At 56.1% G+C, this 25973-nt stretch overlaps 2 protein-coding genes across 9 annotated transcripts; one reads left to right on the top strand and one right to left on the bottom strand.

Moving 5' to 3' along the window:
• The first annotated feature begins 273 nt into the window (after positions 1–273).
• On the top strand, positions 274–3702 carry BBLN (bublin coiled coil protein). The gene is made up of 2 exons (XM_066256086.1): positions 274–495; positions 3224–3702. The coding sequence occupies exons 1-2, from the start codon at positions 417–419 to the stop codon at positions 3394–3396; spliced, it is 252 nt and encodes an 83-aa protein (XP_066112183.1). The 5' UTR covers positions 274–416; the 3' UTR covers positions 3397–3702.
• Positions 2538–24974, bottom strand: CIZ1 (CDKN1A interacting zinc finger protein 1). Of its 8 annotated transcripts, none has more exons than XM_066256081.1 (18): positions 24239–24379; positions 23432–23561; positions 23095–23210; positions 20090–20161; positions 17980–18206; positions 14855–14945; positions 14566–14674; positions 12992–14058; positions 12637–12758; positions 11775–11972; positions 10972–11096; positions 8967–9054; positions 8400–8513; positions 8048–8197; positions 6068–6137; positions 5755–5876; positions 4854–5009; positions 2538–2727 (listed from the first exon to the last, which is right to left on the bottom strand). In XM_066256081.1, the coding sequence occupies exons 2-18, from the start codon at positions 23554–23556 to the stop codon at positions 2719–2721; spliced, it is 2961 nt and encodes a 986-aa protein (XP_066112178.1). In that variant the 5' UTR covers positions 23557–23561; positions 24239–24379; the 3' UTR covers positions 2538–2718. The 8 variants fall into 8 exon arrangements, with proteins under 8 accessions (XP_066112178.1, XP_066112177.1, XP_066112182.1 ...); XM_066256080.1 differs by lacking the exon at positions 2538–2727 and having other exon boundaries at positions 4665–5009; positions 12992–13493; positions 13536–14058; XM_066256085.1 differs by lacking the exons at positions 2538–2727; positions 24239–24379 and adding an exon at positions 24705–24974 and having other exon boundaries at positions 4665–5009.
• Between the last annotated feature and the right edge of the window lie 999 nt (positions 24975–25973).

Here is a 25973-nt window from a genome sequence, read left to right as displayed (position 1 = left end):
AATGGAGACAGAATGAGGGAGGGGGTCCCAGACTGCCCCCGCTCCACTGCGCAGCTCGCTCGCCTTCGCTGAAAGCCCGAGCAGCCAGCACCCAGGACTCAGCCAGCAGCCGGGGAACGGCCCCGCCCGGCGGGTGTGAGCCGAGCGCGAACGCGAGGACCGAGCTTCGGGGTGGGGGTGTGGCCTGACGGCGGGCAGGAGCGGGGTTCTGGTTGCGGGCGGGGCGGGTGGGCGGGACTCCTGCCTTGGGGGCGGGGTCCCGGCTGCCCAGCCGCCGGGTGGCGATCATCCTCGTGTTTCCACCCTTCCGGCCTTGCGACCCATCCACCGCCTCCACCTTCCGCCCGACGCGGGGTACTGGCGTGACGGTCGCGGGGTTTAAGCGTCTCGTGGCCCGTGCGGCGCCGGAGCCCGCAATGTCGGGCCCCAACGGGGACCTCGGCGTGCCGGCGGAGGTGGGCGCGGAAGGCGAAGATGACGGCTTCGGGGAAGCAGGTGACTCCGGGGGACTGTTGAAGCGACCTTTGCTTTCTCAGGGGTACCTTTCTGGGATGGGGGAGTCGGGGCCGGGATAGGGGTTTGGAAGGAAGGAGCCCTCCCATCCCCCGCCCCTGGATGGGTTGAAGGGCAGGCGCCGTCTGGGAGTTTAGGATGAGCACCTGCAAGGTGATCTCTGGAAACCACAGCATTCGAGAACTGGGCCCCGTTTTGCAAATACGGAAACTGAGCCCGCTTTTGGGACACTCGCCCTTTTGGGACTTGCTCCAGACACTTGGTTCAAACCCTGCGGGGAAGGAGGCTCCTGAGGGGGCGGGGCCGGTGGCCCTCCTTGGCACAGCCCCTAAGGGCCGTTTGGGTGGGCGTGCCAGCCCTTGCTGAGTCCGCATCCCCAGCCACATTTTCTGGTGTGCCCTGGAGCCCTGGCAAATGTGACTTGCGTACAAAGCAGCCTGTTGTGTGCACAGCACTGCGGAGGGTGGGAGGTGAAGTGTGGAGAGAGAACCATCAACTCCCTTTCACCCTCTGAAACTCTATAGGCCGACTGTTTCCCCATCTGTAAAATAATAATGATTAATGCCTTGTGCATTGAGATATATAATGAATGGAAAATACCTGGTAGGTTCCAAGATGCAAGTGTTCAGTAAGTGGTTATTATTCTCTTTAGTGTAATAAAAATTGGTTTATTAACTTAAGAGCGCAGGACATAGTAAATGTGGGGTATGGAATCTGCATTTTGTTTTGGTAACAGCTTTATTGAGCTATAATTCACATAGCATACAACTCACCCATTTAAATTGTACAATTCAGTGGGTTTCAGAATACCCAGAGTGTGCATTAATCACCACAATAGTTTTAGAATACTTTCATCACTCGAGGTCTGCATTTAATAGAGGTCGAAGACCTCCCACAGGGGAAAGTGGTGAGCTGACTGCTTTGCCCTGGACACTGCTGGTGAACAGCAGCCAGATGTGTGTGTAAAGCAGCATCAGAAGGGCCTCCCAGGAGGCACAGTAAATGGTGGCTGGTAGATTCACAGGACTTAGCACAGTGGAGAGGAGGGAGACAGTCTTGGAACTGGGAAGTGCCCTTGACATAGATAAGGTCTGGAGCTAGTGGTGTGTAGACACCACCTCCCCCATGCCTCCTCCTGGCTGTTTCATGGCACCTGATGTGAAATGTTGATAATATTGACCATGTATTAAGAACTTGCTGCGGCCAGACCCTATCGGAGTTCTTGATATGTTTGAATCCTCGCAGCCACCCAGTTCTCTATCTCCCTTTTCCAGAAAGGTGCAGTAACTTCCTGGGATGGAGCAGAGCTGGGGTCCAGCTGCCCCGCTTCCCAAGCCTGAATCTTGGCTCTGGCACCAGCCAGCTGGAGGAAACTGGGCAAGTCCCTTCCTTCTTGGGCCTTGCTTTCCCCATCCATACCACAAGGTGGTTGTAGAACCCAGCAGAGACTTTCCAGGCCTCTGGCCTCTGTGAGGTGTGCCAACTCCAGGTGATGGGCGCTCTTCCTTCAGAATGCAGACACATTTGCATCCATATCCCAGACACGTCCTCCAGCCCTGGCCTTTTCACACACTGCCAGCCACTTCCCCTGTGTCCCGTGCTGGCAGCGGAGTGTATCTGAGTCATGGGCTAGCTCAGAACTGGCTTCTGCAGTGGGCACAGGCCCAGACCTTGGATCCTAAGGGACACTGTATTGCTGGCTTTCGAGGTCAGGAATGTTTCTGGTGGAGACCAGTGAAGGCTTCTTAGAAGAGGCATTTTGAGCTAGTCTTTAAATGGCTGCTGTGGTTGAGGCATTCTGGGTGGCAGGGACAGCTAGGCAAAGGCAGACAGGCTGGAAAGTTAAAGGGTTCATTCATTCATTCATTCATTCATTCATTCAACAAATGCTCATTGCATAACAGGGAGGGCCTCAGGGAAACAGCAGTGAACACAAGCCCATTCCTCTTCTCATGGAGCTCTGTAGTTTGTAGGGGAGACAGACCAGCACACAGATGATCACGTCAGTCAATCCAGAGGTGAGGGCCATGGAGGTGTGAGTGGAGGGGGATCAGGCACAGAGACCTGATTCACTCTGGGGTGTTGGAAGGGTTCCCAGTGGTGGCATCCATGCTGAGACTTGAAGAATGAGTAGGACTCATCCAGGAGGAGAGGAGGGAGGGGAAACAGAAGGATGCGGCATTCCAGGCAAAGGCAACAGCATGTTCAAGGGGCCTGAGGTGGGCAAAGGCAAATGTAAGAGAGAAAAGGAGACATGGGAGGCTGGGCTGGAGAAGGGAGTGGGGTCTTGGGAGTCTTCTGGGTGTTTTATCCTGAGGGCAAAGGTCATGGAAGAGCTGGAAAAAGGGGCCTGCCTGGGTACAGAGGCTGGACTGCCCGACTCAGGAATGTGGGCTCTGGCCTCTAGGTGGATGAAGAAAATGGAAAGGAGATTGGCACTTGGCAGGACTTCCCGGGCAGGATACTGGCTGACCTCCCCTTGACCACCCTAACCTAGACAATAGGATGGTGTGCTAAGGCATTATTTCTCCAAAGCCTTTCCTCTTTTGATATCCACACATTTTCCAGATGGTGACACTGAGGCTCAGGAAGGAACAGGGACTTGCCAATGCCCTTTGGGAGGCGGGCTGGGGATAATGGCTGAGGGAGAGGGGTGTCTGTGAGCCCTGGGGAGACATGGGATTTTGGCTATCTTTCCCCTCCATTCCAGAATATGCTGCCATCAACTCCATGTTGGACCAGATCAATTCCTGTCTGGACCACCTGGAAGAGAAGAACGACCACCTCCATGCCCGCCTCCAGGAGCTGCTTGAGTCCAACCGGCAGACGCGCCTTGAGTTCCAGCAGCAGCTGGGGGAGGCCCCCAGTGATGCCAGCCCCTAGGCTCCAGGAGCCCCCAGCCAGTCCCAACCGTGCCTGCCTGGGGCAGGCTCTCGCCTGGGCACTCACCACCTGACTCAGATACCTTCTCAAGTTCTGGCCTACAGGTCCCCCGGTGGCTCTGTCTGCCTGAGCCACTCTTCAGGTACTCCCCTTGGTGTGTCTGGGCCGACCCCCAACACCCAGCCTCCCCTCCAAGGGCCAGGTGTGGATGTGCAACCCACCCACCTGGCCTGCCTGCCCAATTCCTGGGCACTCTCCTCTCCGCCCAGGCCTTGAATGTCCACATTAAATAGGCTTCCGACACCATTGCGCCTCTCTCTGTATCCTGGGGTGAGAACCCCAGTGGCCGACAGAGGTGAGCGGAGCAGTTCCAGGCATTGCTCATGCCCTGGTGGCTCATGGGCCTGGAGGTGGGGGTGGGCTTCCTGCCTTCCTTGTTTCTGGACACAGAGGGTACAGGTGAGATTGGGACACTCCCCACCTGGTACGATCTTGGCCAGCAGCTGCTCCCCTGGCCAGGCTGAGACATTGACATGCTGTGTGACCCTGTGTGATGCGTTGACCTTCCCTGGGTACAGGGCCTTTCACTGAGACACCCAACACCACGACATGCTGTGCAACCTTGGGTACCACCCTCCTGCTCTTGACCTCAGTCTCCCTCGCTGGCCAAAACATAGGGTTGGTCTCGTCTGTCTGTAAGGGTCTTTCCAAATGGGGAAATAGTAGAACTAAAGATCCGCTCAGCCTGGGCTCCACTCACTGATGTTTCATCACAGGGACACCTGACGAGAAGGGCAAGGTACCTACTAGGGCATCACAAACTCAGAACCAGAGGAGAGTGGCGAGGGTCCCCTTCCTGTACTTCCCCTTCCACAGGATCCAGCTGGAGAGAGGCTAGCCCGGGGTCCAGAGCCCAGGCCCCAGGTCAGGTCCTGGCTGCTCACCAGATGTATGACCTTCAGCAAGTCACTTGACCTTACCAGGCCTCAGTATCTTCATCTGGAGTGTGGGAATAACAAGACCTCCCTCCTAGAGTTACTGTAAACATTAAGTGAGATCTTACTTGAAGGAACTTCCCTAGCCCGATACAGCATTAAGGGGGAAACGGGCTCAGAGAGCTGGAACTCCTGTGAGCCCAGAGTCCTTGGTTGGGGAACCTGCTGGCTGTTTGGTTTGCCCCACACTGTGCCTAGAGAGGCTGGTGCTGACTGAGAGTTGGGTGGGGGCTCCTCTTCCTCTGTCCACCCAGAGAGAAGTGTTGGTGGGGACTGTGCAGCCAAACTACCGTCTTTTATTAGATTTCGAGTAAAAACACCAACTATGTCAAAGTTTCCAAGCAGACTCCTAAAAAGAACAGATCTGGACCCAGACCAGGTGGGTGTGGGGAGCTCCTCCTATCAGGTTTTGAGGCGGGTTGAGCGCCGGGTTGACGAGGGCTGGGGAGGTTGGGCCGTCACCTTGCTGAGGGCTTTGGCTGTGTCCTGGATGCTGGGCTGCATGTGTGAGCGGCCACTGGAGGTGAACAGAGCAGTCAAGGCGTTCCGGGCGGTGATTGCACACCGGCGGCTCACGGGCCTGGCAGTAGGGCTGGGGTCCTTGGCCTTCTTGTATTTCTGGACACAGAGGGTGCAGGTGAAGCAGGGCTTCCTCCTTACCTGGTGCCCTCCTGGCCAGCCACTATTTCCCCAATCAGCTAAGACAGCATTGGACACGCTGTGTGACCCTGTCTGTTGCGCTCAACCTCCCTGGATGAAAGCTCTGGAGCTAACAGCCTGGCCCTCAGCACCCCCCAGAACAAAAGCAGAAAGAGCCAGGCACCGGCCCTGGCCAGTTGGCTCAGAGGTAGAGCGTCAGCTAGGCATGTGGAAGTCCTGGGTTCGATTCCTGGCCAGGGCACACAGGAGAAGCACCCATCTGCTTCACCACCCTTTCCCCTCTCCTTTCTCTTTATCTCTTTTTCCCTCCCACAGCCAAGGCTCTATTGGAGCAAAGTTGGCCCGGGCGCTGAGGATGGCTCCATGGCCTCTGCTTCAGGCTCTAGAATGGCTCTGGTTGCAGCGCAGCAACGCCCCAGAGGGACCGAGCATCACCTTCTGGTGGGCATGCGGGGTGGATCCCAGTACGGTGCAGGCGGGAGTCTGTCTGTCCCCCCCTTCTCACTTCGGAAAAATACAAAAAAAAACAAACAACAAAACCCAACACCATCCTGGCTGGCTCTTGCTTCCTTTGTGGGCAGGGCCAACCTCCTGGGGGGTGTACCCGGGAGCCAAGACATATCAAACACTGGCCATCACCCCATTGATTTGTATGGAGTCTGAGTCCTGGGCAGGACAGGGTAAGACAGGAGGTCCAGCTCACCTGCAGGTTCTCGAAGTGGGACAGGGACTTGCAGTGGGACAGCTTCGCCCCTGAGTTGCCATGGTAGAACTTATGGCAGATGCGGCAGACATAGCCCATCACGGGTACCAGGAAGTCCACACCTGGGGGACAGCAGGGTCTGTGCACTCACATTCCCCCGTGCCTGACAGGTGTGCCGCCCTCTTCCGGGGCCCGTTTATTCGGCCACCCTCCAGGTGGGAGAAGAGGACGAGGGATAGACTGCCCGGCCAGGATGCTGTGGCTGGGATCTGGGCGGGCTCCCTGGAGGCTGGGGTCAAAGCTGGGGTCTTACCGTATGCAGTATTGGGGCTGTAGGTCTCGGAGTCTTTCCACTCCGCTATGGGTATATCTTTGGACGTCACCTGGAAATGTGCAAGTGTGGGCCTTGAATCTGGCTTCCCTCGGTACCCCCAACCCTAGATGCAGATAGGAGGCCCTGGAAGCCAGCCAAGCTCTTAAACATAGTCTGGAGGAGGCTGTGGGCAGCATCCTCTGAGCCTTTGCACAGACCGATCCTGCCTCCCCAGAGCACCCTTCCCAATCCACTTTGCAGGCTCGGCTCACTCAGTCCCTTCCTTCCTAGTGCACCCACAGTGGCCACACTCCCTGCCAGTGTGCCCAACACGTCACACATGTCATCACACTGCATCTTCACAACCAGCACCTATGATACAAGCATTTTACATAACAGGAAGACGAGGCCCAAGGACATGAACGCACTTGCCCGGTGCCATACAGCTGGTGTAGGGAGGAGCAAGGTAGTAAACCCTGCTGGCCCCAAGTCCTGGCTTCGCTTCTAACCATGAGCCCCGTCAGCTCCCTCAGTTCCTACCTGACACTGCAGTGACCTCAGCCTGGGGGGGTTCAGGTGAGCCAGGACCCCTCGTCTCACGTGCTGTACATAAGCCCCTTCCAGATGAGGCCACCTGACTCCAGCTACGTCAGCCTCACCATGCCTAGCAGTGCCTTCCATCATGGCCAATAAACACGGTTTCTAAGAGTGACAGCCACTCCCATTTGCCACCCTGGGCTGTGACCCTTCCTCACAGCCTGAGTTGGGACCATGACTTCTGAGCAAAGGAAATAGGCTCAGAGATGCCAAGGGGCTTGACTGGGGTTTGACTGCTGACACTGTATGGCTAAGCCAGCCTCACCCCGAACCTGCTTGGGGATGGAGGTACCAGTCCCTCTGTGCCCCCTTTCTGCTGCCCCGTCCCCACCCTGGCTGTAAACGGGGGAGGTCTGTGAGGGCAGGGGCCAGGCCCTGGTCTCCACATGTCCCTGATGTCCAGCACCAGGGCTGGGCCCAGAACAGGGGCTCTGGAAAAAGTGGTTAAATGGCAAGGATCCAGACTTCTCCAGCTCCTCGCTCACGGGAGGCAGAGTAGCACGGGTGTTCCGAGCACAACCTCGCATCCAAGTCGGTGAGACTCTGCCAGGAAAGTGCTTGATATGTGCTTGGTATATAGGAGGTGCTCAGAAACATGCCGACTGCTTAGCTATCCTCAACAGCAGCGTTTTACGTCGAGTTTTCCCGTACGCACCACATCGTTCCCATTCACCTTTATTGGTGCGGTTCCCTCGGCCAGCCGGGGTGTCTTTTCCCTTCCTCGACAGAATTCTAGCCAGTCTTAGAGGCCCTTGCATATTTCACCGCCATCCTATGGTCATTGCGATATATATTTACATAGTCATAGAGAATATAGCTACTATTAATATGACTATTAATACTAAAGTATAGCAAGAATGGCCCTGGCCGGTTGGCTCAGCGGTAGAGCATCGGCCTGGCGTGTGGGGGACCTGGGTTCGATTCCCGGCCAGGGCACACAGGAGAAGTGCCCATTTGCTTCTCCACCCCCCCCCACTCCTTCCTCTCTGTCTCTCTCTTCCTCTCCCGCAGCCAAGGCTCCATTGGAGCAAAGATGGCCCGGGCGCTGGGGATGGCTCCTTGGCCTCTGCCTCAGGCGCTAGAGTGGCTCTGGTCGCGGCAGAGCGACACCCCGGAGGGGCAGAGCATCGCCCCCTGGTGGGCAGAGCGTCGCCCCTGGTGGGCGTGCCGGGTGGATCCCGGTCGGGCGCATGTGGGAGTCTGTCTGTCTCTCCCCGTTTCCAGCTTCAGAAAAAATACAAAAAAAAAAAAAAGTATAGCAAGAACGAGTGCCTACAAAAGCCAGCTCAGTTCCTCCTGGCCCGGGAGGCAGGGGCCAATCCCTCCTGGACTGAAAACCCAGCGCCCCGCCGGCCTCCCACCCTCCCTCCTCCTCCCAAGCACCTGCTTGCAGAATTCCTCCTCAACCTCAATCTCCTCTTCCTCATTATCATCGTCCTCCTCGTCTTCATCATCCTCGAAGCAGCCGACAGCATCCACCGTGATGAAGTGGTCCTCGCCTTGGCCAGCTATCTCCTTCTCGAACATCTTCAGCTGCCCAGGGAAGTGGGCCAGGGCTCAGGTCAGTTCTGGGTGGCCGAGGTGTGACACTCCACCCATCCCCACATTCCTGGGAATCCCAGTCCCTCCAGACCTGCTATGAGTTTGGGATGGGATAAATCTCAACTTGCTGTGTGGCTCTGGCCAAGGCTCTGTACCTCTCTGAGCCTATGTTCTCTGAGGGGGCTGGGGTTACCTCCATGGCCTTGTCCTTGTGCCCTTGGGACTTCACGTGCTCCACAAACTTGCGGGGGGTCTTGAAGTAGCGGTTGCAAACGGTGCAGAAAGGTCGCAGGGACTGTTTGGCAATCTGGGGAAAGGAGGGCAGGCCAGGTGGGCGGCGGGCAGTGTCCCCAGCTGCAGCCAGGCCGTGTCCACTGCAGGCCCCCACATCTGTAATCAGCTGGCTGTAATCTGCTCATGTACCAGAACATGGGCAAACACGTCCCTGCCCTGGGTCGTGGGCTCTGAGATGGGGCGGCAGGTGGCAACAGAGAAAAGACGCGGAGAGAGGGCAATCGCTAAGAGAGCCTCATGAGGCCATGGCTGAACGGCAGGGCGAGACGGCGCCTTGCCCACACTGGACATATGGGGAAACTGACACCCAGAGAAGCTTGAGTGCCTCAACTGAGAAGCCACGCTTATGTGTGCTGGCCATGCGGAGACCAAGACTGACCCCACTCCCACCCTGCTCTCCCCGCGTCCCGGCCCTCGGCTTGGGGACAGCACACACAGGTGCCTTCGAAGCACTGGGTCCTCATACCTTGTGGTCCTGCGTCCTGCGATGCTGGATTAGGTCCCCCATGTAGTAGACCTGGCAGGTGTTACACCAGCGCCTCAGAGGAGGCTCTCTGAATGAGGACAATCACAAGTACAGTTGACACTATATCCTTGGAAAGACAGCAGCTCACCCAAATGCTCCGTAAATGGAGCACAATCCCAATGGGATCCTTTTTGGAAACTCAACAAAATGGTCCTGAACTTCATCAGGAAGAATACTTAAACAAGAACAGCCAAGGAGGTTCAAGGGAGATGTGGTGAGACTGAGAAGCATTTGGGATGCCAGAGGGGCACCAGGGCAGTGACACAGCTGAGAGTCTCTAGCCTTGAAAACTTCTCTTTGTTGTTCAGTTTAAATGCCCTGTGGTTCCCAGAGCTGTTGTTCTTGCCCCTCCCCCCATTCCTGGACCTGTCCCCATCCCCATCCCAGGAAGCTGGGCCCCCATCTGAGGCCCCCTAGTGCCACTGCCACAGCACTGCCCCAATGAATTGGCGGGACCGGGTCCCTTCTCTACCTGCACTGGGCTGCGGCAAGTTCTGGGGGCCAGCACGCCACCCAGCATCCCCAGGGCCTGACTGGAGGTGGTCTAGAGTTCCTGACTGTTAGATGAAGAAGGACAGGCAGCTGAGCTGAAGGCCTGCCACGTTCTACGTGACCTCAGGGCCCAGTCAGGATTCAAGGGGAGACATCATCAGGGAGAGCCTAACAAACCCCCTCTACCTGAAGCTTGTGCATAACTTGGGTTACACCCGCCCGACGTTCTTGTGTCATGAAATCTATTTTGACAGGATCAAGCTCATTCTGCAAATGCAATTGGAAATCCTGTTCTCATTCAACACTGCATCGTACACCTTTCTACATTATCATGAATTCCTGCCACTGTCCTCCTTACTAGCTGTTCCACCACGTGGACAAGCCTTAATTGATCTAACCCCACCCCCCAGTTTCGGATATTTTAGATCACTTCCAATTAAATTGTCTCACCATTACATTAATTTTGCAAGTCACCTTTCTTCCGTGTTTATGGTAATTTTACCCAAGTGTAACTCCGAGGTCAGTGGGCAGGGCAGGTTTAAGGCTCGAGAACATATGTTAGCCAGGTAGGAAGCGCATCTCAACGTGGGAACTGCTATCAGACTCGGCGCCTGTGGGGAGCTGGCCCCTGTGCCCTCACCAGCACCCGGAACGTCAAGCTGTGACCCTCTGAAAACGTGCAGGGCAGAGTCCAGCCTGTGCAAGGGTTTCATTTGGCCTCCACAGGGTGTGTTTTGTTTCAGTTCTGAACTAGCTATTAAGATTTTGTAATTGGGAGATTTCACATACAAATCTAGGTTTCTGGGTTCTCCTGAAAAACTAGGGAGATCTGGAGCTGAGGGGCAGCTGTCACGTGAGACAGGTCATCCAGGTTGACCTGAGCCAATGCAGACCTGCTTCTCTCATTGATGATGACACCTCCCAGCCCCTGCAGACCTGGGGCTCCCCACAGGGTCACGAAAGGACCACTAGCTTCCTATTTCCCACCCCAAGAGCTAGTCCCAGATTGCAGGAGGGCTGACCTTTCTGATCCACTAAGCACACACAACAATGAAAAGGGAAGACACAGAGTAGCTCTAACCTCAAGCCCAAAGATGACCCGATCCTCACCATCATGTCCCTGCGGTAGGGCCAGCACATGTGTCAGGGGAGCAGCCCCAGTGCCACCACCCATTCCCTCCCACGGGGATGGTCACACTGAGCCTGTCTGGATGGAACCTTCAGAAACTGTCTAGTTCATGAATTCCTGCAATACACCGCTTCCCAGGCCCTGTTACAGACAAGGAAAGCAGGTCCACGGTCATACAGTTAAAGGAGGGAAAAGGTCCCTGAGGGAGGGCAATGCTTAACACACAGGCAGAGCCTGCAGGTGGCCGATTCAGGACCCTTCCCAGCCCTGCCTGGCCTGAGACTGCCCAGCCCCAGCACGAGGCCTCCGAGCTCCCACACTCACTCGTCCTCTCTTCTCAGAACATCCCGGGGCATGGGCAGTAGGGACAGGAGGCAGGCTTGGCTCATGTGCTGGATCTCCCCGAGCCGCTGCTGGTGCTGGGCCCCCGCCATGTGGTCCTGGAACTCCTACGGCAGGGGGAAGTGTGGGACGGCCATGAGGACTGAGCCCCGGAAGGTGGCCGGGGCTGGGGCGCAGGGAAGAGGCCTTCACCCCAGCACCACTGTGAGGCTATTTCTCTTACAACAACCCTGTCTGTGTGGGCCAGTGAAGGATGGTAAACTGAGGCACAGAGTGAGCACACAGCAACCAGAGCCTCAAAGACAGGGAGCCGTCTGATTAACTTTCAGGTCCCGTGGCTCTGTTCCGGCAAGACGGAGTGACGGGTACCTAGGGGCCTAGGAGTAATAATAAGAGTAGAACGCTGTTGTCCATGCTAGGCTCGCTCTGGGCCAGGCCCGGGGCTCATGACTTCAATGTCAAGTCGCTGACCCTCAGAACCACTGGTGTGGTGGGTTCTAAATGGTTTCTTCATCTGACACCTGAGGAGACCGAGGCACAAAGGGTGAATTCACATTTCAAGGTCTACGTGGCTGGTCAGGGCTGATTCTCACCAGCTCTGCCCAACTGTGAAGTGCTGCCTTCGTGGCTGACCAGCAAGTGTGTTTTGAGCAGACTCACAGCTGCCAGGGCAGGGCTCACGGGGCCCCACAGGGTCACTCGTGTAGCTGTGGACCAGACAGCTGGGTATCCCACACAGACCCTCCCCTCAAGCTGCCCACCACCCAGGGCCCGGGTGGCAGTACCTGCTGGCTGCAGCAGCTGGCCTTGCAGATGTAGCAGAAGAACTGGAGGGCCTGCGTGGGGGGCGCGCTGGCGGCTGCAGGGGTGGCGGGGGTGGAGTCGCTGGAACGTGGCCCAGGTGCGAGGGATACAGTGCTAAAGGCCCGACTGTCACTGCTTTGCAGAATGGTGACCTTCAGGGAGCCCCCAGCACCCCACACCTACACCAGGAGCAGGAAAAGGGCTGCCACCAGCTGAGGGCTTACGGTGGGCCAGCCCCGGTAATAAACATCTGTGAGCATTGGGCATCAGGCCCTCCAGACAGCCCACTTTACAGATGGGGAAACTAAGCTTCTGAGCTGTTAGGCTCTGTGTTATTAGCCCAAGCTCACACAGCAAGAAAGCACTACAGCCAGGATTCAAACCCAGGCCCACCTAAATCCAAAGACCACCTACCCCCACACACGACAGGAGGAACTGAGATGGAAAGAAGGGAGTGGGTTTGGCCGCCACCCTCTGTGAAGCAGAGCAGGGCCCGAGCTTCCGGCACCAGCTGCCACTCTGCTCTCTCCAAGAGCAACGTGTCCCATGTGAGGGGACTCGGGGCTCTAGTTTTTGGGATGAGCAGGCTGGAAAGGACTCTTGTCCCCAAAGTACCCCCAGATCTTCAGAGCAAAGGCACGGAAAGGCAACACAACATCATGCGAGTTTGACGAACCACCGTCAAACCCACTCTGGGCCGTCCATGGCCCGTGTGGGGGGCTGCCGTCACATGTTCCAGGTGGGGACACATGAGGGGGCCCTCCAGGGGGCTGGGACAAAGAGAGGCCTTCCCACTGCTGGGGACTGTGGTCCTCACGCTGCCACATGAACATCTCTACCCACCCTGAGCATCTCTCTTGCTCTTCTTTCACATTCTTCCACATCCAGGCCACTGGTCAGCTCCTCCTGGCTGTCCTCTGTGCTGACCTGGACACCCACTGGCTCCAGCGAGGCCTCCTCCCGGCCTGGAATGACAGATGTGCTATGTTTCCCAGGGTTCATGTCCCACATGACCCACAGGGACCTGAACCCAAGGGCCACACTGAAGCCTGTGGGGTGACTGGCCTCAAACCCAGTTCCAGCTCCAACCCTCAGTCCCAGGCAGCCCCCAGGCAGGGCTGGACAGTTCCAGGGGAGGAAAGGGGTTCAGCAAGAGCTGTCCCATTACCAGGCCAGCTGGGAGCCAGAGCTCATTTACCTGCTCCAGCTTCCACCGTACTGGGCAGTGTCTCCAGCACACTGGAATGAATTGGAAGTGGTGCTGGCTCTGATGCCGGCACCTGGGGCTGGGGCTGAGGCTGCCCCTGGGTCTGATCTGATGGCTGCACTGGCAACTGCACTGGAGGTTGCTCCAGTGGCTGCTCCAGTGGCTGGACCCTTGGCTGCGTTTCTGCCAGGACTTGCGGACACGTCTGTGTCTGTGCCTCCTTCCGCAGCTGTGGCTGCGCCTGCCTCGGGGGCTTTGAGTGTGCCTGTGGCTGCACCTGCTTCCATGGCTCTGCCTCCATCTGCAGCTGAGGCTGCACCTGCAGCTGCACCTGCTTCTGTGGCTGCGCCTCCTTCTGCAGCTGTGGCTGCGACTGCTTCCGTGGCTCCGCCTCCTTCTGCAGCTGTGGCTGCGCCTGCCTCGGGGGCTTTGAGTGTGCCTGTGGCTGCACCTGCTTCCGTGGCTCTGCCTCCATCTGCAGCTGTGGCTGCGCCTGCTTCCATGGCTCCGCCTCCTTCTGCAGCTGTGGCTGCGCCTGCTTCCGTGGCTCCGCCTCCTTCTGCAGCTGTGGCTGCACCTGCTTCTGTGGCTGCGCCTCCTTCTGCAGCTGTGGCTGCGACTGCTTCCGTGGCTCCGCCTCCTTCTGCAGCTGTGGCTGCGCCTGCCTCGGGGGCTTTGAATGTGCCTGTGGCTGCGCCTGCTTCCATGGCTCCGCCTCCTTCTGCAGCTGTGGCTGCACCTGCTTCCGTGGCTCCGCCTCCTTCTGCAGCTGTGGCTGCTCCAGCTGTGGCACTAAGTGCTCTGGAGATGTCTGAGTCTGTGCCTGCTTCTGCAGCATGGGCTGCACTGGGGCGGCCAGTGGTGGCATCTGTGGCTGATTCTGCGGCCGCACCTGGTCCTGGATCTGCAGAACCCGTGGCTGGAATCGTGGCGGCACTCGGGCTTCCAGTGGCTCAGGTGGCAGCTCCAGGGTCTGCGTCTGCGCTGTCATTCGGGCCTGTGGCTGGACCTTGGCCTGCAGCTGCTCTGGGTGTCCCTTCTCTGTGGACTCCTCTGAGCTAGGAAGAACCAAAAGGAGATCAAATCCATGCCTTCCAATTGTCCCTGAAGGGCTCCCCAGATAGGCTAAGACCCAGGTTCCAACCATCGCTCTCCCACGGTCCAGCTGCGCATCTGGGCGAGCCCCTCGGCTCTCAGGGCCCCACTTGCACTAAATGAATTGGCAGGATCACTTGCTCACACCTCCCACAACTTGCTAGTATGTATCCAAGGCCCTGTAAACCTACCCCCCTCTGCTCAGCTGAGGTCGCAGATACACATTTCACCCCTCCAACCTGGCCACCTCATCTGCCTCTGGGTGGCTCAGTCACAGTGAAGCACTTCCCAGTGAGGCCTTCCCGGGTGAGGTGCAGAATTAGGTCTGACCTTCCTCGGAGCCAGAGGCCAAGGCCCTCTCCTTGCCTCAGCTCTGCTGAAGGCCCTGTCCCCGCCCACACCCATCCACTGCCTAGGCAGGAGTGAGACCACAAGGCTCTGCGCCCCAGCAGGGTTTCAGCATCTGTTACCTCTTTGACCTTTTAGCTGGTGGCTCAGACACCTCACAGGACTCTGGCTCAGGTGCTGAAGTGTGTTTCTCCTGAGCAGCTGCATCAGGGCAGGGAGGGGAATCCTGGTCTAGAACGAAGGACAGACGAGTGACTGCCAGGGGCAGGTAAAGCACGAAGAGTTTCCGGGAGACAGGGCCTGGGGTCACCCCCCACCAAGATCCCTGCGCCCAGATCGGCCTCCGTTACCAAGCATTCACCCACTTGCCCAAACCCGTATCCCGGCTGAAGGACCAGGCTCCGCCCTCACCTGCTGTGTCCATCCGGGTCTCTGCAGCGTCCTCAGACCCCTCTGGGGGGTCTGCCTTGTCTTCCACAGGCATTGTCTGCGAAAAAGAATCCTGCTTCCTTTCAGAAACTGCTTCTCACCTCCACCACCCACCCTTGTAAATACATCCTTGCCCAAGACAGCCGCAACGGTCCCCCAGGAGATGAAGGGGCTTAGGAACCTCTGGTGGCCCTGGCTCCAGAGCTGCGGAAAGATGACCCTAAAAACCCCGGGAACTGTGTCTAAGGAGTTCCATCTAGTGGCTCATTAATAAACCCAGGTCTGGGAGACACAGTTCTCTCCCGGCCACGGTGCTGCCTCCTGACTCCCCTCCCCTCCTCCACGAAGCAGTCACAGGGATCCTTCGCAAGTGCAAAGCTGATCATTTCTCTCTCTCTTCTTCTTCTTCCTTTTTTTTTTTTTATGATACCTTGTCGTTGTCAGGCTGAAACCCTCCTGTGACTTCTCATAGGCCTGGATACTCCTTTTCCACCCTGAGCCTGATACCACCTCCCCTACCTCTTACACAAAATGGCCCCTGCCCCACACCCACCCTTCCAGCCTCAGTCTTCCCACTACCCCCCCCCCATATCCACACTGGCTTTCATTCTGGTTCCCTAGAGCCCCAGGCCACTTCCTGCCCCAGGCCTTCACCCAGAGCCCGCAAGGCACTTCTTGCAGAAAGCCCTCCTGACCCCAGAGGACTTCCAGACCCCCAGCACAGGTCCCCAGAGGGTCTTGGGCTTCCTTAGTGTGGCACTTTCCACAGTCTTAATTGGTGGAAGCATTATTTGCATTAATGTCTTACCACCACACCCATCCAAGACCTACAGGAGGGCCAGCCCACTGAGCCCCTGCAGGGACACACAGATGTTTACTAAATAAATGCAAGGCCCCGCTGGGTCCATCCCTCCACCCCACCCCAGGAAGCCCTAGGAGCCCGCATGCACCCCCCTCCCTCCTGCTAAACCCAAGGAACCAGTACTGTGCTGGACTGTGCACCAAGTCGGGAGTCCACGCTCTTCGGAAACTCCCTGGCTCTCACCCTGCACGACATGGGCTCTGGCTTGTAAGCCAAGAGGCCCAGCTCTGGGCAACCTCCCCCCCCACTCTGAGCCTCAGCTTTCCCATATGTAAAATGGGGGTGGGGATCACCCCCAGATAAGACGATGTGAGGGAGGCCCATAGGAAGGTCAGAAGCCAGGACCCCTCTCTGGACAGCAATGCCCACCTCCTGGGGACTGCCCCAGAGCAGGCAGAAAGGGGGGTACCGCCCCTATGCCAGATGCTCTGGGAAGCGTGGGCAGTGTGAGGAGCTGCCAGGACAGTCTCAGAGAAGATGTTATTCCCTTTGCAAGTCTCTGAGTTTTTCTGCTTATGTCGGGGGGCCCTTCCCCTTCATGGTTTCCCCACCTATCAAACATGCGCTGAGCCAGCGGGCTAGGGCTCAGCACCTTCGGATGACAACAGTGTCGAGTTCAGGATTGCATAACATTGTATAACCCCAATTACCTTTCTTTCCAACTGTTTTGTAAACTTTAGGTAGTGAGATGATATGTTTTCTTTTTATTTATTTATTTATTTTTATTTTATAGAGACAGAGAGGAGTCAGAGAGAGGGATAGATAGGGACAGACAGACAGGAACGGAAAGAAATGAGAAGCATCAATCATCAGTTTTTTGTTGTGACATCTTAGTTGTTCATTGATTGCTTTCTCATATGTGCCTTGACCGCGGGCCTTCAGCAGACTGAGTAACCCTTTGCTCAAGCCAGTGACCTTGGGTCCAAGCTGGTGAGCTTTGGCTCAAACCAGATGAGCCCGCGCTCAAGCTAGTAACCTCGGGGTCTCGAACCTGGGTCTTCCGCATCCCAGTCCAACGCTCTATCCACTGCGCCACCGCCTGGTCAGGCGATATGTTTTCTTTTTAAATAATCTAGAAGAGACTAGTTCACTTAAATCTGTCCTATCCCAGACAGGAGCCACTAGCCACCCGTAGGTAGCTTTGAGCACTTCAAATGTGGCAAGTAAAGCTGAGATTTCAGTATAAAATACACAGCAGATTTTTAAAGACAGCGCACACACAAAAAAAGGAGTGCAAAACGCCGCATTCATTTTTACATCAATTGCATGTTGGAATGATCATTTTTTTTAATATACTGGGTTAAATGAAAATCTATGAATAAAATTAACTTCACCTATTTCCTCTCACTTTGTTAATGTGATGACTGGAAAAATGAAATTACCTCCACAGCTTGCATTTTACTTCCTTTGGGCAGTGCTGATTTTAAGGACTGTCTGAGTACACCTAAACTAATACAGTGTTATGTATCGATTATATCTCAATCTTTTTCTTTTTTCTTTATTTTTTAATTGAATTTATTGGGGAGTGGCACTAGTTAACAAAATTATACAGCTTTCAGGTATACAAGTCTATCAATTTTGTTGTTGTTGTTGTTGTTTTTTGTATTTTTTCTGAAGCTGGAAACGGGGAGAGACAGTCAGACAGACTCCCGCATGTGCCCGACCGGGATCCACCCGGCACGCCCACCAGGGGCAACGCTCTGCCCACCAGGGGGCAATGCTCTGCCCATCCTGGGCGTCGCCATGTTGCGACCAGAGCCACTCTAGCGCCTGAGGCAGAGGCCACAGAGCCATCCCCAGTGCCCGGGCCATCTTTGCTCCAATGGAGCCTTGGCTGCGGGAGGGGAAGAGAGAGACAGAGAGGAAAGCGCGGCGGAGGGGTGGAGAAGCAAATGGGCGCTTCTCCTGTGTGCCCTGGCCGGGAATCGAACCCGGGTCCTCCGCACGCTAGGCCGACGCTCTACCGCTGAGCCAACCGGCCAGGGCCCAATTTTTTTTAAAAAGAGAAATTTTGGGTAAATAATAATCCTGGTGGTATTTGGACACAGCCAAGATTGCATCAGGGGTTCAGGAATATTTGAAGTTTGGGAAACACTACACAAGTCCAACGTACCTCCTGCTCACTTTACAGATGAAGAAACCGAGGCATAAAGAGGGATGTGACCCACCCACAGGCCCAGCACGAGGCGCGGGGACCCAGGCCAGCCCTCTCCCATGCCCACGGCCCACCCCAGCCTCCACTCACCTTGCAACTGGGAGTGGTGGAGGCTGTGCGGGCCTGTTTCTGGGCGTTCCGCCCTGAAGGGACGAGCTTGGAGGGCTGAATGGGGACCCCAACCGGAGGCGGGCCCAGCAGGGACTGGCGAGTGGCCTGGGGAAAGAACTGCTGCAGATTTGGCGTGGCCAGCTGTGGAGGTGTGAGGCTGGGGGCTGTCAGGTTCGGGGCCGCCAGGTTGTAGCTGTGGAGGTTACCTGTGGGGAGGGGAGGGGAGGGAAGGGGGGAAGGGAGGAGAGGGGAGGGGAGGGGAGGGGAGGGGAGGGGAGGGGAGGGGAGGGGAGGGGAGGGGAGGGGAGGGGAGGGGAGGGGAGGGGAGGGGAGGGGAGGGGAGGGGAGGGGAGGGGAGGGGAGAGACGAGAAGGGTTACAAACATGGTTGGGTGGTAGAGGCTAGGGTCAGTGGTCAGACCCCGGATGCACCACAAGAACGTCACAAATAACTTCAAGGAGGACCCTTCCCACCCAAGGTGGGCAGTGGGAGAGATGCGAGCTAAGGGTCCAGCCCCCCTTGGGTACTGGTGGGGAGGAGGCTTTGGGGCTGGTGCTCTACTCTAGCTGGCGAGTGGGGGCCACTGCCCTTTCTCTCCCACATGCCTCCCCAGTCAGTGGCTGGAGCAGCCCCAGCAAGCCCGCTCACCTCCAGGGTACTCTAGGGTGTACCTCACGGTATGTGAAATACCCAGCACGGGACCCAAAGGGAGAGCCGGCAAGATGACTGGTCCCTCGAATAATTATACCCTCCCACCCTACCAGCTACCCTGGGAACCGGGCACTTGCTAAGCACTTCCCATGCATGGCCTCAGTCCCTTGGCCGAGCCTTCTTCAGGGTAAATATTACTGTCTCTACCAGTGACAGAACAGACACAAAGTGGAGGGCTTATCCAGGGTCTCTGGGAGGGGCCCACTGGCCCCATCCCGCCAGGATTCTGGGGTCCTCCTGATTCCTCCCTCTCTTTATACCCCCATCTAAGCCAACACCAAAGCCTATCAACACTGTCCCCTACCCCTCTTCCCAGTCCAGCCTGACCCCCCTTTCCAGCTCCACTCCCAGCTCCCTTCCAAAGCCACTTTCCCCCTGAGCATCAGCCACATTTGCAGCAGCAAACAGTGATCTCTGTAAAACCACATCCTGACTTCACCTTCCCTCTGCTGAATGCTTCCATAGCTCCTTGCTGCTCTTGGTGCCAGGTCCCGCCCTGCCCTCCTCCCGACCTCCTTTCTGGTCATGTCCCCTACACAGGCCCCACTGGACTTCAGCTGTACGTTCCTCTGCATCCCTCCCACAGCCTGGTTCTTCCTTCCTCTGTTTCTTCCACCTGGGACATTCCGCCCCTGCGACCTCCCAGGCATCCTTCGGCTCTCTGTAGGCGTTCTTCCTCTGGGGGCCTTTCCTAGACCCTCCCCGAGTCCCCAGAGGCTCAAGCTCACCTGTCCTAGGACCAGCCGCACAATTCCCCTACTTCCCACGGCCCGTGACGCAACCACACTGCAAACTCCTTAAGGCTAGGCACAACTCAGTGGATTACGAAGGCCAGCACTTGGGAAGCGTTTAAGCCATATAAAACCAGTTCCAGTTCCAATTCTTGCCCCAAAGCTGGGACAAGAAGCACAAGAATTCAGGGCATGGTACAAAATCAGACTCTACAGTATAAGCTCTTTGACCTTGGTCAAATCAGTTCCCCCTTCCTGGCCTCAGTGCCCTCGTCTGTAAAATGGGGATAATAATGCTCGACTCACAGGATTTTATGAGGATTCAATGAGATATACAAGTGTGCCTTGTATATAGTAAGTGTTTGAGTAACATGAACTGAAAACAAATACACACACATGTGCAGAGAGAACGCCAACCAGCTCTTTACAGTGAGATAAAGATGGCACACCAAAGGCAAAATGACAAAGGACATGGACAAGTCACACACAAAAAATAAAAATGCTTAACAGACAATTATAAAATGTTAAACTGCACTAGCACTCCAAGAAATGTAACTAAAACATGAATGATATGGTTTTTGCCAACCGAATTAATAACTTATATGTACATATACATGTATATATATATATAAAAAAGCATATAATACCCAATGTTGCTGTGGGCATGGTGAGACCGGTACTGTCATACGTGGCTGGTGACATTGCAAACTGGTCCAGTCCTTTGGGAAAGCAATTTGGCAACACTTATCAAGAGCCGCATAATACCCATCCCCCGACCCAGTCATTCTTCTCTTGGGAATCCATTCTAAGAAAATAGTCTCAAACATGACATTCATCCCAGTGTTATTTAAACAGGAAAACAAAGAAACAAAGAGATGAGAAGCATCAATCATCAGTTTTTCGATGCGACCCCTTAGTTGTTCATTGATCGCTTTCTTATATGTGCCTTGACCACGGTCCTTCAGCAGACCGAGTAACCCCTTGCTCGAGATGAGCCCGCGCTCAAGCTGGCGACCTCGGGGTCTCGAACCTGGGTCCTCTGCATCCCAGTTCCATACTCTATCCACTGCGCCACCGCCTGGTCAGGCTGTAAAGATTATTTTTTAGCATCTATTTAATATTCCACTGGAGGGATGTGCCCTTGCTTACCTAAACCTTCTCGGCTATTTCCTTTGTTTGCTTGTTTTCCTGTTTAAGGAATGCAGAGGACCAGGTTCAGACCCCGAGGTCACCAGCTTGAGCGCAGGCTCATCTGGTTTGAGCAAAAGCTCACCAGCTTGGATCCAAGGTCACTGGCTTGAGCAAGGGCTTACTCGGTCTGCTGTAGCCCCACGGTCAAGGCATATGAGAAATCAGTCAGTGAACAACTAAGGAACTGCAACAAAGAATTGATGTTTCTCATCTCTCTCCCTTCCTGTCTGTCTGTCCCTATCTGTCCCTCTCTCTGAAAGAAGAAGAAGAAGAAAGAAGAAGAAAGAAGAAGAAGAAAGAAGAAGGAAGAAAGAAGGAAGAAAGAAGGAAGAAAGAAGGAAGAAGGAGGAAGAAGAAGGAGGAAGAAGAAAGAAGGAAGAAGGAAGAAAGAAGAAGGAAGAAGGAAGAAGGAAGAAGGAAGAAGGAAGAAGAAGAAGAAGAAGAAGAAGAAGAAAATAATCTTTACAGAGACTGTCAAGTTATATGATAAGTACCTTGCCTGTGATGGCACAGTGGATAAAACTTTGACCTGGAATGCTGAGGTCACTGGTTCAAAACCCTGGACTTGCCCAGTCAAGGCACATATGACAAGTAACCAATGAACAACTAAAGTGGAGTAACTAGTATTTCTTGTTTCCCCCCTCCTCTCCCTATAAAATAAGTGAAATCTTTTTTAAAAATTATATGATTAATGATCATGCCATTCTATTCTGTGAAAAAGAAACAAGATACAGTCTTTCACTTAATTCAATAACCACAATTATATACAAGTCCCCAAGTTTATGCCTAGGAAAAGAAGGGGAGAAAATATACCGAAGAAACTTGTTCTTTTCTTCAGGAGGTGAGTGAGTCTATATATGATAGTTTGGGTTTGGTTTTTGTTTTTAGCAAGAGAGTAGGGGGATGCAGACAGGGACAGACATACAAGAAGGAAGAGAGATGAGAAGCATCAACTCACAGTTGTAGCACCTTAGTTGTTCATTGATTGCTTTCTCATATGTGCCTTGACAGCTGAGCCAGTGACCCCTTGCTCAAGCCAGTGACCTTGGGCTCAAGCCAGCAACATTGGGCTTCAAGCCAGTGACCTTTGGGCTCAAGCCAGCAACATTGGGCTTCAAGCCAGTGACCTTTGGGCTCAAGCCAGTGATCATGGGATCATGTCTATGATTTAATGCTCAAGCTGGCAACCCCATGCTCAAGCTGGTGAGCCCATGCTCAAGCCAATGACCTCGGGGCTCTGAACCTGGGTCCTCAGCATCCCAAGCCAACACTCTATCCACTGTACCACCATCCGGTCAGGACAATTTGGGTTCTTTTAATCCTATTTTAAAATTATTCTTTTTACTTGTCTTTAAAGAGTATAAGTTAAAAAATGGAGAAAAAAGGCAGGGAATACATATGTATACATGGTGAGTCCCTGTGTGTGGCTTTATCTCTCCACCCATCTAGCTGTCATTTCTTTTTGTTGATTTTTTAATTGAGTTTATTGAGGTGACTGGTTAATAAGATTGTATAGGTTTCAGATATACAATCAACATGTCACTTCTAAGTCAGCTCCTAGAGTCATCCACACCCATGCAGCCCTGGCAGGGCTGACGGGTGCTGACCATCACACATCCGACCTGAACGCACACCCTGCTAGGCGGAGGACAGTCTAGCACCAGGAATACAGCTCTGTAGTAAGACCTGGGCTGTAATTCTCTAGTTAACACCTACTCGCTGTGTGACCTTAGGCACATGGCCCCTCTCTGGACCTCAGTTTCTTCACCTGTAAAGTGAGATCATGAGTGTATCTCCCCTTAAGGTTGTCAGCAGAGTCAAGGAATTGGGTTTATAAAGGCACAGTGCCCAGCCCAGCAAGTCACACCTACCCTATGTGAGGGGCTGGGTCTGACCATGAGCTGGCCCTGGGTCCCTGGGCCCCTGGATTACTACCACAGGGGCTGACGTATCTCAGAAAGTATCAGGAGCAGCATCTGAAAGGAAGAGCTGAGAGACTGCTCTCCATATGGGGAAACTGAGGCAAGGGCACAGGCTTCAGCACAGGGCCAGAGACACCCACTCAGAGATCCAGGGGGCCGGAAGGCCCAGGCCTTAGTCTCGCTCAGCCACTGCCGGTGCTATGTACCCAGAGCAAATGACTTTCCTTTTCTGGGTATCAACTTCCTCATCCGTCAAATGTGAGAAGAGGAGGGTCATCAAAGCAGATCTTCCCATTTAGCATCTCATCTAATCTGAACGGCAGTAAAATGTGTCCACAGAGCCAGTGCCATGGCCAAAGGCACATGTTTGTGATCGGACAGACCCACACGCAGCTGAACAACTCAGGCCCTTGCACCTCCTGGCGCCTCGGTGTCCTCATCTGTACACCAGGACGCTCCCTCTCAAGGTTACTGTGTGGATCTGGTGAGAGTCAATGTGATGGGGCTGCAGAGAAGCTGCACTAAGACAGAGGCCATACCTTGCAACTGCTGCAAAAGCAAAGCTCTCTGTAGCACAGAGCCATTGAGGAGGGAGGCCGGGGCGGCGCCCTGGAGATTCAGAAGCTGCTGCTGAGGCTGCTGCTGGGGGAGGCCCCTGTGTGTTGAGAGTAGGTAGGCGTCAGAGGGATACTCGCAGAGTCAGACCCTCCCTCTTTCTTGAGACCCCTCAACTCCGGTCTCTGCCGGCCTTGAGAACTGATGACCTGCAGGACTCAAACAGGCATGTCCCTGGGAGAAAGGAGAGGGAAGGGGGTCTGCAGGCATGGCTCCGAGTGGCAGGACTGCGGCCACTCGCCCTTCCCCAGAGGAGCTCACCTGACGATGGCCACGGGCAGCGAGGCCTGCGGTGTGGACTGCTGGAGCAGCTGCTGGAGCTGCAGCAATTGTTGTTGCTGTTGCAGGTGCTGCTGGAGCTGTTGCTGCTGGAGCTGGTTGAACATGGCGGCTGGGGAAGGAAGGGCAGTAAGGCTGGGCTCCCCGCCACAAGGCCAGCCAGCACTCCTGCCGTCCACCGTCACCCACCCCAACCCGGGCTTCAAACACTGCCTGCAGAGCCTTGCCCTCGGGCCTGCCCGGAGCATGCCCTATTTGCTCCCCGCCCCAATGTCATGCCCGCAATCCTGCCAGCAGCAGCGGGAGTCAGCCGCCCTCCCGCCAATTCCCCCCAAATCCTGCCAACAGTACCCACTTCCACAGCCCAAGCCCGCCCTCCGTGTCCCGGCCTCTCGGGGCTCCATCCCTCCAGGAGCAGCCCCCGACTCCAATACGCCTCTTCCTCGGCCTTGCTCTGCGCTCACCGCTCACGAGTGGCAGCCCACCCCCCTCCCAGCCCCCTCCGATCCTCTCACCCTCCCCTGTGCCTATCTGGTGTCAGGAACAGCGGCGCACGCCCTCCACCTAGCCTCCGGCCTTTCCCTTTCGCCCAGAACCAAGTCCTGTAGGAGGAGGCTCCCCTCCCCCACGCTCCCACTCCCACGCCCCGCCACTCCGCTGACCCTCCCTGCAGACGCAGCAGCGTTCCACATCCCCTCCGGCACCGCCACCGTCGGCGAAGCCGCAGCCTCCGTTCTAGTGTCCCCTACGCCTTCCGTCCGTCCCCGCTGCCGTTCGAGGCCCGCGTACCTCGCCTCCCCGCGCGGCTCTGGCCGCAGGGGCTGCACGGCCTCCTCCCCGCACCCTCTTCGCTGTCGCCTCGCCCCCAAGGGTAGGGCGGGCCGCGCGCGGGCCAGCGGGCTCAGACTCGGGGCTCCGCCGCTCGCGCCTCCCCACCCGGGCCTGTCCGCTCCGAAGGCCCGTCTGCGGGTCGGGCCCGGTAGCGCCCTCTGTGGGACCGGAGGTTCCGGTGCCGCGTCCGCGCAGCGAGATCCGCCCCGTGCACCGTCACGTTGCGGCGGCGGAACCCGCTCACCTGGAGCCGCGGGCGCGACCACGGGCTTAGACGGGGCCCTTGGCAGCGTAGACCCTTTGACCCGCGTCCTCCGCGGCCCGAAGGGGAGGATCTGCGCCCAAGGTTCGTCTGTCGCTGGAGGGATCTATCGTCTGGGAGGGACATCGGCGGAGACTTCGAGAAGGACCGTCCCCAACCGACCGCCCCGCGGCCGCCACTGTCCCGCGATCCGGGGGCCCCACGCGGGGTTGGGGTGGGAGGGGGCGTGCAGCCGACGAATGGACATTCGGGAACCAAGACCGAGTGGGAAGGCGACTGGCGCAGCCTGGCAAAGGAACGTGCCCTCGAAGAGGGTCGGGAGGTCCCTTTGAAAGTGTTTTGTCGCCGGCTTAACTCGGGAGCGGGTGAGGAGGCTGAGTTCAAAGACTTAAAAACAGCGCTCATCCTGACCCTGAAACGGGCCTGCTGCGGAAAACCCTTTAATTACGACTCTGTGCCGCGTCCCGACGCCCCTGTCCTCCGTCCCTATACGGAGTCAATGAGCCACACAGCCCGGTTCCTGGGCGGCAGTCCCGGCTCGCTCTGCCGGCGGGACTCCGAGGCGTCCGTCTGTAACCGCCCTGGGCGCCTCGCTCTCTGCCTGAGCGCCCGCGCGGCGCAAGGTGGCGCTAGGGACGCGCGGACCGGATGCCGACCCAGAGCGTTCTAGCCGCGGAGACCTGAGTGTCTAGCTCCGCAGTCATGTGACAGGTGCTGCCCTAAGGTTCAGGACCCGCTCTGCTGCAGCCCTGCAGGGGGGAGGGGAACAGGCGGGGCCGGGGCGCGGGCGCGCACAGGTGCCTCACTCCGCCGGGACTTAGAGGCGCGAAAGTGACTCAGTGCAATCAGAAAAATGGGTGCACCTGGGTCAGGGGGACACCACGCCTTTGGGTGAAAGGCAACCTGGACGATTGCGTGGCTTTGGAAGTCGGCCTGAGGAGTTGGGCTTGACTTCTTTTTCTTTTTTTTACAGGGACAGAGAGAGAGAGTCAGAGAGAGGGACAGATAGGGACAGACAGACAGGAACGGAGAGAGATGAGAAGCATCAATCATTAGTTTTTCGATGCAACACCTTAGTTGTCATTGACTGCTTTCTCATATGTGCCTTGACCATGAGCTACAGCAGACCGAGTAACCCCTTACTGGAGCCAGCGACCTTGGGTCCAAGCTGGTGAGCTTTTTGCTCAAACCAGATGAGCCCGCGCTCAAGCTGGCGACTTCAGGGTCTCGAACCTGGGTCCTCAGCATCCCAATCCGACGCTCCATCCACTGCGTCACCGCCTGGTCAGGCTGGGCTTGATTTCTGAAGACCAGGACGCGCTAGGGAAGGATGCGACAGCATTACATACTTCCCAAATAGAAAACTCACTGGACTGAGAACCAAGACAGAGGCAGCGGACAGGGATTGGAGAGCCGAGTCAAGATCGCCCA

The sequence above is a fragment of the Saccopteryx bilineata genome, chromosome 2 (assembly GCF_036850765.1).
Source record: "Saccopteryx bilineata isolate mSacBil1 chromosome 2, mSacBil1_pri_phased_curated, whole genome shotgun sequence".
Classification (NCBI taxonomy): domain Eukaryota; kingdom Metazoa; phylum Chordata; class Mammalia; order Chiroptera; family Emballonuridae; genus Saccopteryx; species Saccopteryx bilineata.
The sequence above is the reverse complement of the archived record's forward strand: the minus strand, read 5'-3'. Positions and strand labels throughout refer to the sequence as shown.